The sequence below is a fragment of the Coprinopsis cinerea genome, assembly GCF_000182895.1.
Source record: "Coprinopsis cinerea okayama7#130 chromosome 8 map unlocalized cont3.8, whole genome shotgun sequence".
Taxonomy (NCBI): domain Eukaryota; kingdom Fungi; phylum Basidiomycota; class Agaricomycetes; order Agaricales; family Psathyrellaceae; genus Coprinopsis; species Coprinopsis cinerea.
The window spans coordinates 1,149,769-1,165,373 of NW_003307537.1; the positions used below are offsets into that span (position 1 = coordinate 1,149,769).

Below are 15,605 nucleotides of genomic sequence, written 5' to 3' on the forward strand. Positions count from 1 at the left end.
AAGACAATACGAGGAGAAATCTAGTTTTTGATTGTAAGCTATGTCAAAGAGACATGTACTAAGCAATGATTTAAGTGGACGACGACGACCCAGGTGCTCAATTCTTCCAGGAGTCGTTGATAGTCTTGGATCCCGAAGAAGGCGAGCTGTTGCGGCGGTTGGGGTCGGACTCCCAGACGACGGCGTTGCCGTTCTTGCGGATGTACTTGTACTCGAAGTTGGTGTCGACGGGGATTTGAATGGTGGCTGTGAAGGGAAGGGTTAGAACTAGATCACGATGGCTGCCAGACAATAGCTCACCAGTCCAGGTGGGATAGTTGGTAGGGGCGAGAGGGATAGCGTTATCTGGAGACCAGCCGCTCAGGGCATCGATGTTACCAGTGATGAAGATGTTCTCTGTAAAGATATGTCAGCTGTGAGGCAAAGAGCACAGATCCTATTCACGCACCTCCCCAGACAGTTTCAGCATGAACTCGGAAGGTGATAGCAGCAGTGGGACCAATGTTACCAACGCACTGGCCAGGGACGACCAAGTCCTTAGCGCCCCAAGACCTGGTGGGGGTCTGACCGGAGCGAGCAGCGTAGGCAGTCAACAGAGAGGCATAGCTCCAGGTGAGGTGCTTGGCGCTCAAAGGATAGCCGTGATCACGGTGATATTGCTCAGCCAGAGACCCGTCAGCAGGGGTGTACTTGGCGTTGACAAGGAAGAAACCGTCGGCGAAGCGTCTGACAGCGTTGGTAAGGGCGGTGTAGGTGGCGGAACCCTTAGCATAGGTGCCTGGCTGAACGGAGCCATCGAATTGACGGAAGAAGGCCAAAGAGATATCGGTGACCTCGAGGCTTTCCTGGCGATCCCAGACAATGAGAGCGTCGTAGAGTTGCTCAGCAGGGGCGTGGGTTGTCAAGTACCAGGGCTAGACGTCACAAGCAAGCGATCAGATTCACGTTCTGTTCCAAGGTTCTAGTAGGCTCGGACTTACCTGGCCACCGTAGTAGATGTCCTCATGGTAGCGGCCGACAGCAACAGCTTGGTTGGCGGGAATTCCACGGTTGATGCTGTACTCGTTGCGGAAAGAGTCGACGACAACCTTCAAGTTGGAGAGTGCCTTGTCAGAGCATGGTTGGAAGGTGGTGGCGTCGCAGCCAGCATCCGGGTCGAAGGTGTGGATGGAAGCAAGGATGGTGTTGGCATCCTTTCCAGAACGGTGACCGACGTTGGCCGTGATATAACCTTGTTGCGGATTCCAGTAAGACTGTGGTGGACGTGAGCAAACTGGTCCTCGGTCAAGAGAATCGAACTCTTACCTGCAAGAAGCAATGGACACGCTCGACTTGCTCAGCATAGGGAGCAGAGTTTTGCTGGAGGCGGTTGGCAAGGGTAACACCTTCCTTGAGGGCGCGGAGCTGAACGGCGCTGGTGAAGAAGGACCTGCCGGAAACCTCCTCCCAAAGGTCGAAGCCGGTGTAGTTCCAGTACTTGGCGGTGTAGTCAAGGTCGTTCTTGATCACAGGCCAGACGCGTTGGGCGGCCCAGGTAGCGTTGTTGGTGTCAACCAAGTGGTTGGCGTAGTTGATCAAAGCGATGGCGCGAAGAGGGGGGCCATCATGTTGGGGTCTGAAGTTTCAGGATGGGTCAGCGTGCTGTTCAGGTTTCAGGGGGAGAATGACTTACCGTCCCCAGCCATCGGTGAAGGCCGTCAAGTCAATGTGGAACTTGGGCTCTCCGAGACCACCAGTGGTAGGGCTTCCACTGGGGTTGGTGACACCTTGCAAGATGGTTTGAGCAGCGACGAAGTCGTCGATTCTGCGACGAAGGGAGTCGTCCTCTCCACGGATGTATCTAAAGAACCAATTTTGCTCAATCATCGGAAAAGAAAGAAGGCAGAATTTACGAACCGCTCGGTGATACCCTTGAAGACCAAAGCAGAATCTCGGGTCCAGGTGTAGAGATAGTCGGGGTCGTAAGTGCTGGGAGAAGCAATCACGACGCCAGCCTATGTCATAAACAAGGGTTGGTCAGAACGATGAATAGATTGCAAGGGAGATGAGCTTACCCTTGCGCCAGAAGACCTAGCACCGTCAGGACCGATGTTGGCGACAACACCAGCCCTCGAAATGGGGACTTGACGAGCGAGGTAAGCATCAGCAGCAGGGTCTGCCTGTGCATTTACGCCGGCAAAAGTCGAGAAGAGGCCCAAGGCCGTCGTGAGGAAGAGACGCATCGTCGGGGGAGAAGTGGGGGAAACCAACGACTTGCTGAACAACTGGACGTTCTACTTGCTAGCTTTTATATTCCAAACCCTCCATTGCGCCAGGCCTGAGATATTACAGGGATTCCCTGTTTCCTGTAAGTAACACATGATTACCTGGTAGCTCTTGATGTACAGAAGAATCCAAGAATCGAGCGTTGAAGGCACATCGTATGGAAGAAGCGTCGCGCTGCCATGTGGAGAACCCGCGTGGGATCAATCCTCACTGGGATCAAATCAGGCGCGACTCGGATGCGGCATCTTTAGTTGGTCACTTGCCCTCATTCGAAGGCCAAGAGAAGAAGCTTGAAAGAGGTCCATATGTGCCTGTATGTGCTCACCGATGTCCCTTTAGAAGTGTAGCTGTAGGCTTCTATTCCATATAACTAATAGCATGCCTGAAAATCATCTCACTCGCCCAGGAATGCACGTTAAAAATAGGCTTCCCCGCCCCCACCCCCGCTTCTCCCCACCTCCACCCCCGCACCTAGTAGATCGGCTTTCCCACTGTCCCACCGGAGGGAAGCATATGATATGATGCGGCATTCTGATAGACGTTATGCTTACCTCAATTGTGAGTTCCCAAATGGCCGAAGGAACTCGATCTACTCAATGCTCTGGTTACAGGTGGATCGATCCATGCGGGTCCCTGAGCTTCAGTGAGAACCAGACAGACAGTGGCCTCTCTTTGGCAACGCTTTACAGTGCTAACGACAAGTCGGCCGACGGATTCTTACAGGAATAAACCTACCCTGAGAATTGAAGGGTCAAATGGAAGAAACAGAGCTGCCTTCACTTTGGCGAGGGGTTTCTTAGTTTTAGGTTTTAGGCAGCAGTTTGTCACCATTCGTCGGATTTGCGTTAGCTTTCCAATGCCATCTCTTCAGCTTCTGCCCAGGGCTGTAGCCCTAAGAACCCTTATCCAAGCCATCGGCTAAGGGATCGACGAGTGGAACCTAGCCCAAAATAGTTGCACAGTATGCATCGAAGACCGGTCTTGTTGTTCCCGCCGGTAAGCTTGCTGGGAAGAGGACTAGCAGAAGCGGAAAATAGGCCGATCGATGAAAGGACTCGTCTATATGGAGATTGAGAAGGGCCTTTCTGAACCCACACTGATTTTCCTTCGATTGGGCATCGGTGTTAAAAAAACCTTTGAGAATATCCGTTTTTAGTAATCAGAGTGATTAGCCATGGTCTGGTGTCACAGAGGAAAGAGCACTGATACTACTTCACTGACAGTCGGGGAAATAGCAGCACAAGTGGCAAAGCTTTTTGGAGTTCTAGACAGCTGCTTCCACCGCTTGTGGGCCTTAACATGGAGCTGCCTCGTCGAAGAGGGACGAAAGCGACGCAATAGTCGTCATTGATCTATGACGACACCCTAACAAGGAACTTCTGATGCTTAACTCACTCGGAGGTGGACCGAGGCACTGGAATTCTAAAGGTCGCGATGAAAGACTGGTGACCAACTGTAATAGCCCCGCCAGCGTCGTAAGGCTTCATGTTGATTCCAACACAAAACAAGCACTTGGATGTCTGTATTTGCAGCGATTACCTCTGATTACCTGATTGTTTTTTTCATTCCGCAATGTTCTGGGCGCTTAATGTGCCAACGAGTATTTTTGGGAGCTAGACGCTCGCAGAGTCGACTCCGATGAAAGCCTCTGGCAGCGTCCCACTGACTGACCGGACAACTGACTCCGCTTGTAGCGAGTGTGGCATCTCTGAAACGCCTTTCATGAGATGTAAACTTCCTGAGATTCCTCTCACTGGGTCCCACAAACCCGATTGATCAAAGGCAAAAAGGGTTTGATTCATTCCAAAAGGGGACAAACCTCATTGAACGTGAATAATCTGCTTATTGCGTGCGTATTCTTGGGAGTAAAAGGGGCACCTCGATTTTAAAAGAGCACAAGACACCCACGATTGGAGAACTTATTGTCGACTCGTCGCCATATGATGAGTTTTCTGGAACAATCTGGATAAAGAGAAACGCACAGCCGACACCCAGTCGTACAGAAACCTACGCACAAAGAGCGCATTCCAAACCAGAGCCCGTCAGTAGTGAAGGCGAGAGATGGCACCTCGGATAGGAAGGTGAAGCACAGCGAACGTGCTTACAGTAATCTACCGGGTTTTTTCGCCCTCCATGCGTTGAACGTGATATTCAGGATAAACTTGACGACAACGGTGGGAGTGGGTGCAGCAGAGAAAGCCTGGTCGATGGACTGGCTCCAAATGGATCGAGAAAGGAAGAGAAGACGTCCCAGAGACAATAATCATTCCGCGGGTTAAACGAGGTTCCTTGTAGTACCTCGGCGTCAGAGGTGAAGGCCGGTTGACTATGTACAAGACTCTGAGAGAAACGATAGTCCAAGGCTTGAGGCAGTAAATGACTGTGATTGAACAGGTATGTCTAGTTCGCAGTTTCTCTGTCCCTCGACCTATCCATATCTGACATTCAAGCTCATTGTTGCCACCATTATACCAAACAGCCGGGGCAATGGGCATGGGCAGCGGCAACACGGTGGACTCTGGCCAGGGCGCATCGTGATTCATGGTCGATTTGTGAAAGTGGTGAGACGGCGAGGATTGACGTCTGGGGTCGGGCGACGATTGGCTACTGTGGTAAAAAGAGTGCCTCAAAGCTGCCCGAGGTCGAGTGCTGTAGCATCATGAACGTAGACGACAAAGTGTCGCTACCGCTAAATTGGTCGGCGCGTGCCCTGCGGCCATCTGATGCCTCTGACAGTCGGCTGATTGACATCATACGCAGCGACGAAGGCTCAGCTTTCTGTATCTTTCCACCACCATCTCCACCAACCTCTACCTTCGAATACAACCCAATTCATTGAATTCCACGTAATCGAACGACTGAAATAGGGGAGGACACTGATACACTAATTACAAGAACACCAACACCACAAATGTCTGAAGATTTACTATCCAAGTTCCGCAGGGGCGCCCAGAAAGCAGGTATCCAGGCCACTGCTTTCTTCCACACCAGCTCCAACAAGGTAGCCAGCGGATCGAGGGAGTTTGCGCAGACGTTCACTCTTCCTGGAGAAGCAGAGAAAGCCGCAAAGATCTTGGAGGCTTTTTTGGGTACGTCCAGACCTTTGTCTTTCATCAGACAATGCTGTTCACACCAGTATGGCACTGCTGCCACTGTTGCGCCCTTTCTGAACCATGCTTTGCAATGACTATATCTGACTATCTATGACCTCCAGCCGACCCCGATAGACCTGAATCCGCCCTGAATTCTATCCCCAAAGCCGTCTTGCAGCGGGCTCGAGGTGCGTCGCAACCATCTCACACCAGTTAAGCGCCGACTGCCGCAACTCACCTCAACCCTCGTTTCATTTCCAGGTCTCGCCATCTTCCAAGTACTTAAAGCTGGTTTCGTGTTCTCAGGAAAAGTCGGTTCAGGCCTCGTCATCGCTCGCCTCCCAGACGGCTCCTGGTCAGCACCGTCCTGCATCGCAACAGGCGGTCTCGGCTGGGGTCTCCAGATTGGTGCTGATGTAACCGATTTCGTTATCGTTCTCAACAGCGAAGATGCTGTGAGAGCATTCTCGCTTGGAGGAAACGTTACAATCGGAGGAAATATTGCTGCTACCGCTGGACCGATTGGAACAGGAGGAAGTGTACAGGCTTCGCTTGCCCACCCAGCACCGATGTTCTCGTACTCGAAGTCGAAGGGTACGTCCCGCAGTTACTCTGGTTACTCATACTTTATCAATTTACGTTTCCTCTCAGGTCTCTTTGCTGGTGTTTCATTAGAAGGAACAGCGCTCATCGAACGCAAAGATGCTAACCGCGACTTCTACGGCTCAGCAGTCCCGGCAAAGGATATCCTTGGTGGTCGTGTCCCTCCTCCTGAGGTCGCATCCAGGCTATACGAGATCATCGAGGCAGCAGAGGGGTTGGACGAGACAGGACTTCCCGAGAACTCGTATGTTCCAGGAGGACCAGGTTATCCCAACGACAATCACATGGTCTTCGATGCTGACACACACCACTAAACTAATGTTGGATTCTGAGATGAAACTTGCTTTGGTTTGTGCAGCGCTTTTAGTTGTACGAGTAAGAATAGGCAACAATGCACACGACTCTTTGTTTCTCTTGTTGCCTCCTCGAACATTGGCCTTCACCGCTATTATTCACGCCATGTACCGAACAGTTGGAAACCCAATTTGACGATTTAATTCCTGGTTCACCTGTGAAGTGAGAGCCATAATCCATTGCGAACGAGAGGGAGTGCGTGATAGCGACTGTAGATTCCTAAATATTAAGACGAAAATAAGATAACTGAGTCCCTACCGTTCTATCAAATATCCACAAGATTCATAGATATTGGTCCCAGAATCCAACAGTCCCGTTATTCGGAGCAGCAGCATGCTCGATTCCAAGGAGCTTCATGATCAGGTTGTAGATCTCCACATTCTGGAAGGTGTTCATGATATAGGTATCTTTGGAAGCAACTTGCCACTTGGAATGACATCCACCGTTCCATGCGGATTTGAACCAATCCGTGAGACCTCGGGACGATGGGTTGGCTCGCGCTATTACCCTGGCGTGATGAGAGAAAGGACCATGAGCAACGAACATTGCTTGCATAGCTTCTGCCTTGTTGTCGTAGCCATGGCTCTATAACCAGATTAATATCCGCGCACGGTGGTACAAGGTGGACAGAACTCACCCCTTTGTTCATACCTGCGCTGCCTTGTTCTCGAGTAGTCAAGATATAGCCAATTTTGGGTACAACCCAGATTGGTGCAATCCTTTCGTTCTTTGAGAAATGGAAGCGCTTCGGCATCGTCTCGGTGGTATAGACCTTGAACTTCTCCGGGTTCTCCGCAGATGCGTCGAGGAGCAAGCTGAGATATTGGGTGATGTTAGCATCTTCACGGAATCGAAGGCCCATTGCTGGCCAGCCGTCTACGTGGTGGATAGCCTTGACACCTTCTGTTCCGAGGATGTCGTCAAGATAGATGACTTCAGGGTCGCTGGTATCAGTCATGCCATGGTCGCTGACGAAGACAATGTCGACAATGTTGGTGAGATTGCGGGCTTCCAGTGCGGCGTTGAGGTCCTTCGCGAAGCTATCAACCTGGACGAGAGTTGCATTAACACGGGCAGAGTTGGGACCGGTGGAATGGCCGGCTTGATCCAGGGATGGTTCGTAGGCTAAGGACGCGGATCAGATTTCGATACACAATGGCAGAGTAACGCTCACGCACCTACAATCAGCTGCGGCCTTGATTCCAGTGGCAAGTCGATCCACTGTAGAATTTGATCCAGTTTCTCGCCAAGGGGAACGTGATCCTGCTAATAGTCAGAATCCGGCAAAGGGTGAGAGAAGAGAGATACTCACTCTCCACGGAACGAAGTACGTCGAAGAAGTGTTTGTACTTGTCTTGGGAGGCCCTGGCCACATGAGGTTGGCAGTAATGACCCCAGCTTTCTCTGCCGTCTCCCACATCTGTTCCGGTTTCAGAGGGTTGCAAATTCTGATTGAAAGGATAAAGGCTTACAGGTTCACCAAGCCACCATTTCGATTTCCAGGCTGATTCCACTCTGTTATAATGGAATGTTTCTTGAGTTACTGGATCCCAGAATTCCTGATGCAGAAGCTTAGAGGTACGGCGTAAGGAAGAAGCGGAGGTCATACATTTGCAACAATTCCGTGAGACTCTGCATAGAGACCAGTCCTATGAAACAGGAATAAGACGCTGAGATCGCCGACGATGTGGGGCACATACATTAGAGCCCAATGGTTGCTAATGGGCGTCCGTGGTCAGAACCGTGCCTTCTCGGAAAGATACCATGGCAATGCTCACGGGAAGGTCAATGTCTGTTGTTATCGTCAGCTCAGGAAGAATTGGATTCCAGGGGTATATACTACATACAGGGAAGATTGGTCGCATACTCCTGGCACGAAGACCTTTCTTGCTAATATCCAGGAGGTGAGGCGTTAGACCGCGGTCGAGGTAGCTAGCCCTGTTACATTTAACGAACGATATCAGTATGTGTGTATTCAGTAATTGAAAGTCACGCACCGCAGACCGTCAATAGACACCATGACGACCGTTCGCTTGAATTCATGTGTCCCGTTGGAACGCAGCGTGTCTCCGGAGAACAGGTACGGAGTCGTAGGCGCCATGGTGGATCGTGTCATACCAGGCAGGGGCATGAACATCGACCAAATATACACACCTGTGGTAAACACCATGAGACCTCCCCAGATTATGGCAAGCCGTTTGAACATCAGCTCAATGAAACGCCGTCTGGCTTCATTGAGGCCATCTGTCGCTGGTCGGACCTCCTCGACATCACTGACGGTCAAGGGCAGGAGACCCTCCCGCTCTTCATCTGGTTCGGGAGGCCTGTGCGTCTTCACTGAGAGTTGTGATGTCGACGCCATGTTGGGTCCGGCTTCAGGTTCAAGTCGTCCTGAGCGCTGAGCGTCTGCGTCGGAGAGGATTGAATTCGTTGTGGTTGAGGCTACAAGCGCCGAGCCGTCGGCCCAAGGCGACGTATTAGGTAACTAGCAAGCAGGTACAAGCTAACTAGCACTGCCACCCCGAGGCAAAGTACAACAGACCCTGACGAGTCTCGTTGCGTTTGGCGCCTGGGCGAGGGTGTAGGTATATCATTGGGAACTTTGGCAAAGGACCCTTGATGCAAGAACCGTCCCGTCTGTGTCCAACCCCCCGTTGGACTCGCCCATATCTGTTGCCATCTAGCTCTTTATCCCAACCTTCGAGCCATATCCACGAGACCAACCCGGTTTCAATCCACACCCTTGGGCCAGGTAGATTACTGGTCACCGTGGAAGGAATCGCAAATGGTCTTCAGATTCTGAGCAACAGGTACGTTCCCGGACCTGACCAGTACTTTCGGTCACGAGGTGCCATGCTGCAATGGATATTTAATGTCAACTCAACCGGTTAATATCTTCCAATGCGTTATAGCCGTAGTTGGTTAGAAAACCCCTGAGGCTCCGAAATAATTGATTCGGAATCATAGACTTGTCTCTCCAACTGTGCGACATTTGGCGATAAAAGTCAAAACGAGCGCGATTGTCACCGGACCAACTCCGTCTTCCTCTTTACCTCCAAACCAGTAGCGACATTCATCCCAATATAGGTCCATCACTTCGACACAGAACCACAGGTCTCGACAAGGACGACACTGCCGCTTCGTTCGAGACCTCTTGTGAGACCACCACATCCAGCTCAGTGCCAGGAACTCCTCCCATTGGCACTATGTCCGACAGCAGTTCCCGCTCTCCCTCTCCAGCACCACCGGCCCAGGAGACCCAGGTTGAGACCCAGGCTGAGGTTCAGGGTCCGGCTGGTCACGTTGAAGCACATGGACGCCGCCGTCGCACGCGAGCCCAACCACCTCAGCCTGAGGAGGCACCACAGGGACAGGTACCCAACAACGAGGCAGAATCTCCGTCCGGCTCATCAGCGTCTGTCGAAGACCAGGAGGAGGTTGTGGTCGACAGTCCGGCCGTGCAAGAGGCTTCTGTTCGCCGGCACCGTCGGCGAGCCCAGGCCCAGCCTCAAGTCGAAGAGCCCCCCTCCCCGCCCCAGCAAGAGCAACAGTTTCAGCAGTTCCCTTTTGAGCAACAGCACGACCAGCGCGCTCTTCAGCCGTTCGGTGGTGGAGCTCCAACAGACATGGTCGGCCAAGGTCAAGCGCGCGGTGACGTCACTGGACGGCAACAGCAGCAGCAACAGCAGGGTGAAGGAGGTGGACAGAAGGACGCACTGAAGTTGAGACTTGACCTCAACCTTGACGTCGACGTGCAAATAAAAGCTCGCGTCCATGGTGATGTAACGCTTTCACTACTGTGAGCATCATTACCTTCCTGCAACACCCACAGGATTCACCAAAAGCTTCAGTGACTAACTCTTTCCACAGTAGCTAGACTTCGATCTCTTTTCTCCCGCTGGATACTAGTGGAGTATGCGCTTTTTTGTAAGAACGTAATCCTAAATCCGATGTAGACCACGACGTATGTACAGTCCCTATACTATATTACAATCGAGTTCTCTTTGTATTGTCCTCTGCACTGGCTTTGTGATAACCATCTCCCTTGCAGTCGCACCACTCGTGACTCCCCCCTCAAATGATCAATAATTGACACAAGCATCTTTATAGAGTGGTAGGCGAAGGTTCCGTTCAATCTGACAGAAGATCGATAAAGCCTTTAGGCTCCCTGCCCTCCTCCATTTTGATAATTGGAACGCCTAACCGCCCTCGATGGCTATCCCTCTCCTGATATAAATAATTCTGGGCATACTGGACGACTGAACGCCGCTCAGCCAAAGATGCAGCGCTCCCGATCCAGGCATACAAAGCTGGCGATTGTGGGCTTTTGGAGTCATCGACGAGGAAGGAGTCGTTTGAGGAAAGCAGACCACGAGACGTTCCACTGAGGGGGGTGAATTCGAGTTCCCCAGAAATGTCGGATATGCGGAATATCTTGATTGGCTGAGCCTCGCTGGTGGGTTGGTGGGGGTGCAATGATGCTCCATCGCCAAATTCATTGAAGAATCGCGACACACCCGAGTGACCTTCGTCTGCGGGGATGTGTTTAGACCTTGTAAAAAGACAGGAAGGATGAAAGTTTACGGACCGAAGACTGTCAATTCACATTTACTCTGTCTCTCGTTGACAAGACTCTGGGCGAATTCAGCAGCTTTGTATCGCTCTTGCCCTGCGCTACCTGTCGTGTTTAGTTGCCAGACCTTCTCGCCCTTGTCGAGAACGTAGGTATCCCCTGCAACCAGACTCTGTGCGATCGCGGGTACCTCGCGAACAACGAGCGTTGATGCGGTCTTTCCAGTTGCAGCATCGTGGGTGCGGGTAAGAGTTACACGGTAAAGTTTCTTGACATCGAGTGGTGGAGGATCGACGACCTTTCGGAATCCGGTTGCCACTCCCCCTTCAAGACAGGAGAACCGCGGGAAGTAGGAAAGGAATTGCGACGATTCGTGCCCCTGAACCTCTCTGAATTGAACAGGCATTCCGCGAAGATCTTGATGAAGGTTAACATTCACGGGAATCGGTTGGACACCAGATTGGGAAGGTACGTACGGTCGTCGAGTTCGACCGTCTTGTAGGCTGCTGTTCCAGCTTCATCGATTGTCGTGCTAGAGCCGAGCCAAAAGTGGAGGTTGAACGAGAGATCATTTGGTTCAGGGGAGCTCTTGAAGGTCTTTCATGTCATACTTGAGCGACTGAGGTGTATAAAAGGGCTGGATCGAGGACATACATAAAGGACGATGTAGGAGTCCCCACTGTAGAAGGTTCCATAGCGATCCTGAGGCCAGTCCACGATCTGAAATTGTTCGACCCTCCATATTTTCAGGCCCGCTTCAGCCCCTGCAGATTCCCAAGCTGACTCTTGACCGCCCGCATTCTCTCTGACCTTCTTTTCAAGCTATCCGGTGCATTGTCAGTACCGATTCGATGACGGGTAGGAATGAAGAGAGACCTACGTCTGAGCCGAGGAGCGCGATGTTCGAATCCTCGATGTTGTATACTGTTGGTTTAGTCAAGTAGGCCATGGTGCCTGGGCGGAGGGACTTGGAAGTTGGAAGAGGCCGATAAGGGGTTGACGATCACATATTGATGGCCCCCACTTGCTCAAATAACTTTCGTGAAAACTAGGGTATTCTATGTTGTAGGGAGTGTGGACATGGTAGTTAAGTCTTCGGGGGACTCAAGAAATCGAGCATAGTCTAGAGTGAAAGCTGGAAGTGAGCGAGCATCCTGTTTTGCCATCACGGGAAAGTTGCTTGGTGGCTGTGTCAGAGAGCTTGCTCTGTTCCCACTTCCTCGGCCATCGTTGCTCTGGTTTTCTCTGGTTCTGGTCTGAAAACAACGACTTGGGAGGGCTTTGCTGCAACCAGGGGCACCACGACTGTACACGCGATGTTTCGGGAAGGCACCACCCGACGCTTCTTTGTTACCTGACTTGGACTATCACTCGGAACTCCAACAGACTCGGGTTCATCAAGCTTCAATATCAAGAAGCTCCAGATTACCTATGACATTAGTGCGGGCTAACGTGTGGATCTGGCGTCGCTACAGGCGTTCTGTAAAGTGTTGATCTTCTGCAGAATGTCCATCATCTCAGTGGAACACGCTTTACTCGACCGAAGGGGTAACACGGGAGAACCGTGAATAGGACGCCTGATCGAGCGACAACCCACGAGTGGTTTAATGGAGGAATGCCTCAAACCTTCCTACTCCAGTCCACCTTCATCCCGGCCTACAAAAGCCCAGGCAAACGCGTACCGCGATTTACTACAGTGCCCTCTTACTTTGGGGTTCGTGCCTTCTTCGTCATGAGCACTCCTTTAACACTTTCAACCCTGAACAACGACATCTTGGTCGAGATCTTGGGCTTCCTCGCTCCTGAGGACATTGCCAGAGCCCGCCAGGTGAGCCTCGTCTTCCTCTTTAAGTGCTTCCAACAGGGAGAGTCTGACGACTCCAAAGGTCTGCCGATCCCTGATGATCGCTGCCCAACAGGGGACCGTTTGGCGGTCGGTATACCAGCGCTCTAGGTTATTGTTACCCGACGGACCTTATTCCCACCACCAACCCCGGGACCTTGAACGTCTTTTAATTCGGTCATCGCAACTTTACAAGACCTGGGGTCCGAACCCTTCTCAGGGCCAACGGATCAACAGCAGACTCACATATCCACGCGAATTACCGACGTATAGCTTCGACGCCCAGGTCATATCTGGTCGTTACCTGCAGTTGGCCGAAGACGGTGTCATATCGTGGTATGACCTTGACGGGGATTGCACTGCCCCTCTTTTGGTTTTCGATTGTCCTTACATCGCGACCATACCGGGTTTCTTGAAATTTCAAACCAATGCCCAAGGTGAAGGCGAAGACTCGGTTTGGGTTACCTTCATTCGCTCGTATCCCATGGACATGTACGTGTCATTTCCCCTCGCACAAGCACAAGCCAGGCTAAACCGACGTCATTAGAGTGGTACTCAAAGTCAAGTTTGGCTCGCAACCTACAGTTACACTGGAAGCCACGTTGCCAGCAGCCAGTGTGGTTGAGGTTCAATTAGCCAACGACTACGTCCTTCCTGTGAAAGAGTTCCATTCGCGTGATGAACCGTTGGAGCTCTTTCACATCCCTTCGAAGGGGGTTTATCACGTTCCCAGACATGTACGTGTGCATGTATGTACCCTGTCTTGATACTCCCTAACCCTTTTTGCTAGGCATCCGTGCAGAGGGTGTATGACCTGGGACACATCACCTATCTTTTCTCTCCAAACCACCTCTTCGCCTTGTATCCCCACAAATCCGACACACATATCGAAGCGTATCGTCTACCGAGCGCAGAAGATTCGATCGCAGACCACACCGTTCTCCAAACCCACAGCGGCGTGTACCCCCATTTAATGTCAAGGACATGTGTCTTTCAGCGAGCACCTAACGATCCTCCTTCAACGCCGCAATCGATGCCCTATGACGATGAAGTGACGTTCCTCTCCGTTGTCTGCGCGAGTGCACCGTTCCAGAGCCGTGCACGAACCCCAGAGCTTAATCTTCACCTCTTGGACGCCAAGCTGCTCCCCTCAGGGAAGATCGACTTCGCAAAAAGGTGCTCTGAGCATGTCCCTGTGGGGTCATTCACGCCCACGACCCTGGTCTCCACCTCCCGCAGCGGCTCCGGCTTTGCGATCATTCACGCTCCTCATTCTCTTACCTCCGTCTATTACATCCAGCACCAGGATGGCATGCAGCCTTCGATCGTGCAGCACGCGCTCAAGATTCCGACTGGGTTGCAAGATGGCCACCTGTTGGCTTTCGATGGGTATCGTGGGAGGGTGTGCTGGATAAATGGTTGGCATGATGAGTGGTCTCAGATTGATGTGGTAGACTATGTTGCTTGACGAGCCTCGTTGAAAAATGTGAATCTCGTTAATCCAACGAAGTCCATCAAAGTAACCTCAGCGAGAGAACGGGGATACGAAACCATGAGTGCTTGCATTGACTTTTGTGACTGTTTCTTGCGGTACCGAAAGGCACTTTCATCAAAGGAACCATGGAGCGAGTCAGCTTTGGGCTATGTACAGTGATCCGACGCTCCTTGAGCCACTGACGCTCCTTGAGCCACCTGCTGATATCTCGAGTGTGGATTACCCGATAAGCTAGATCTTTTGTGATATTGTGTAGACCAATCGGACGTATCTCAATTTCGAGTTTCAAGGCGATAGACCAAGTAGGAAAGGTTTGGGATAAAAATCAGTGGCAAAAATGCCGAAATTTGATATTCACAACTTTTCTCTTCAAGGTTTTCTGAATGTAGTATGGAAACCTGCTTGGGGAATGGGTAGATCCGAATACTAGACTATTCTAGCATTATTTTAAGCCCAAATTTGTGGTGATACGGTCAAAAGTAGACGCTGCATGGTGGGTCGAATGTTGAACCCTCATTATCGACTCCTCAAAGGCACAGTGTTTCTCTTCAGATGACATCCTGAACGGGCTCCGGGGTCAAGAGGCGAGGAAGGAGGAGGAAGCTGCAGCCAAGAAGGCTAGAGCTGACACGAGGGCTGCAAAGCGAGAGGCTGTAGCAAAGCTGGAAGTCGAGTGGAAGAAGATAAAGGCTCAACATGAAGAAAACAAGGAAAGATGGAAGCTTACCTGCAAGAAACTGCGCTCCGAAGGCATTTCAAAGAAGAATTTACCAAAGGCGCCCACATGCCCTCGAAAACCGAAGCTCCCTAGCCATTTCACGGCCGTAGTCGACGACGACGACGAAGAAGAAGAGGAATCCGATAAAGATTTATCTGCCCGGAGTACCGGTTCCGACGATTCCGCGCATGTCCCACGGGTGGCTCAACTCGCGTGAATGGCAACTTTTGGGTGCACCTATTTACTTTACCTCCTCTAGCTTTAATACCCCTCAAATAATTTCAGATACTGCACAGAACTATAGCGTATACACTCTACTAATAGATCCCACCCTTTTTTGTTTAAAAATTATACTCGATTCTAAATGGATCCGGAAATATAAAAGAGTGGCTCAAGGAACGTCAGAACACTGTAATCCCATATAGGTTGAATTTGGACTTTGAAGTGCAAGAAAAAGTCTGAGATAGCGCGCCCATTGCTTGCGTGGCCGCTCGGCAAGCAGTTCCTGCGCTCCAAGTAGAACTGAGCTAGCACACCCTGCCAGCATGGGCGCGTTTCTCTCATTGTTGATATCGTCACAGACGCTCCAGGTCTCATGCTTATTAAACGAAGAATTCTATCGAGTTCGACAAGCATATAAAAGGCTTTGTGGAGCATGCTGA

General features: G+C 51.3%; 7 protein-coding genes across 7 annotated transcripts; 4 read left to right on the top strand and 3 right to left on the bottom strand.

Annotated features, from left to right (window-relative positions):
* Positions 1–97: 97 nt before the first annotated feature.
* Positions 98–2,222, bottom strand: CC1G_11695 (glucoamylase; the record flags this gene model as incomplete). Its single annotated transcript, XM_001835738.1, has 8 exons — positions 98–246; positions 301–396; positions 449–914; positions 981–1,253; positions 1,306–1,615; positions 1,673–1,840; positions 1,897–1,994; positions 2,055–2,222. The coding sequence occupies 8 exons, from the start codon at positions 2,220–2,222 to the stop codon at positions 98–100; spliced, it is 1,728 nt and encodes a 575-aa protein (XP_001835790.1).
* A 2,839-nt stretch (positions 2,223–5,061) lies between these two features.
* On the top strand, positions 5,062–6,277 carry CC1G_11696 (SH3 domain-containing protein). Its single transcript, XM_001835739.2, has 4 exons — positions 5,062–5,354; positions 5,480–5,545; positions 5,619–5,951; positions 6,009–6,277. The coding sequence occupies exons 1-4, from the start codon at positions 5,177–5,179 to the stop codon at positions 6,272–6,274; spliced, it is 843 nt and encodes a 280-aa protein (XP_001835791.1). The 5' UTR covers positions 5,062–5,176; the 3' UTR covers positions 6,275–6,277.
* Positions 6,278–6,438: 161 nt separating this feature from the next.
* On the bottom strand, positions 6,439–8,676 carry CC1G_11697 (nucleotide pyrophosphatase; the record flags this gene model as incomplete). Its single annotated transcript, XM_001835740.2, has 11 exons — positions 6,439–6,523; positions 6,573–6,899; positions 6,952–7,439; positions 7,493–7,577; positions 7,627–7,734; positions 7,787–7,873; positions 7,924–7,963; positions 8,015–8,032; positions 8,093–8,106; positions 8,162–8,252; positions 8,312–8,676. 10 exons carry the CDS (start codon positions 8,674–8,676, stop codon positions 6,597–6,599), a joined length of 1,599 nt encoding a protein of 532 aa, XP_001835792.1. The 3' UTR covers positions 6,439–6,523; positions 6,573–6,596.
* An 844-nt stretch (positions 8,677–9,520) lies between these two features.
* On the top strand, positions 9,521–10,117 carry CC1G_11698 (hypothetical protein; the record flags this gene model as incomplete). Its single annotated transcript, XM_001835741.2, has 1 exon — positions 9,521–10,117. One exon carries the CDS (start codon positions 9,521–9,523, stop codon positions 10,115–10,117), a length of 597 nt encoding a protein of 198 aa, XP_001835793.2.
* A 328-nt stretch (positions 10,118–10,445) lies between these two features.
* On the bottom strand, positions 10,446–12,002 carry CC1G_11699 (fragmin60; the record flags this gene model as incomplete). The annotated part of the gene is made up of 5 exons (XM_001835742.2): positions 11,768–12,002; positions 11,542–11,709; positions 11,364–11,484; positions 10,899–11,304; positions 10,446–10,866 (listed from the first exon to the last, which is right to left on the bottom strand). Exons 1-5 carry the CDS (start codon positions 11,834–11,836, stop codon positions 10,446–10,448), a joined length of 1,185 nt encoding a protein of 394 aa, XP_001835794.2. The 5' UTR covers positions 11,837–12,002.
* A 500-nt stretch (positions 12,003–12,502) lies between these two features.
* On the top strand, positions 12,503–14,198 carry CC1G_11700 (hypothetical protein; the record flags this gene model as incomplete). Its single annotated transcript, XM_001835743.1, has 4 exons — positions 12,503–12,715; positions 12,774–13,222; positions 13,278–13,467; positions 13,521–14,198. The coding sequence occupies 4 exons, from the start codon at positions 12,503–12,505 to the stop codon at positions 14,196–14,198; spliced, it is 1,530 nt and encodes a 509-aa protein (XP_001835795.1).
* A 364-nt stretch (positions 14,199–14,562) lies between these two features.
* CC1G_11701 (hypothetical protein) lies at positions 14,563–15,160 on the top strand (the record flags this gene model as incomplete). The annotated part of the gene is made up of 2 exons (XM_001835744.1): positions 14,563–14,638; positions 14,778–15,160. 2 exons carry the CDS (start codon positions 14,563–14,565, stop codon positions 15,158–15,160), a joined length of 459 nt encoding a protein of 152 aa, XP_001835796.1.
* Between the last annotated feature and the right edge of the window lie 445 nt (positions 15,161–15,605).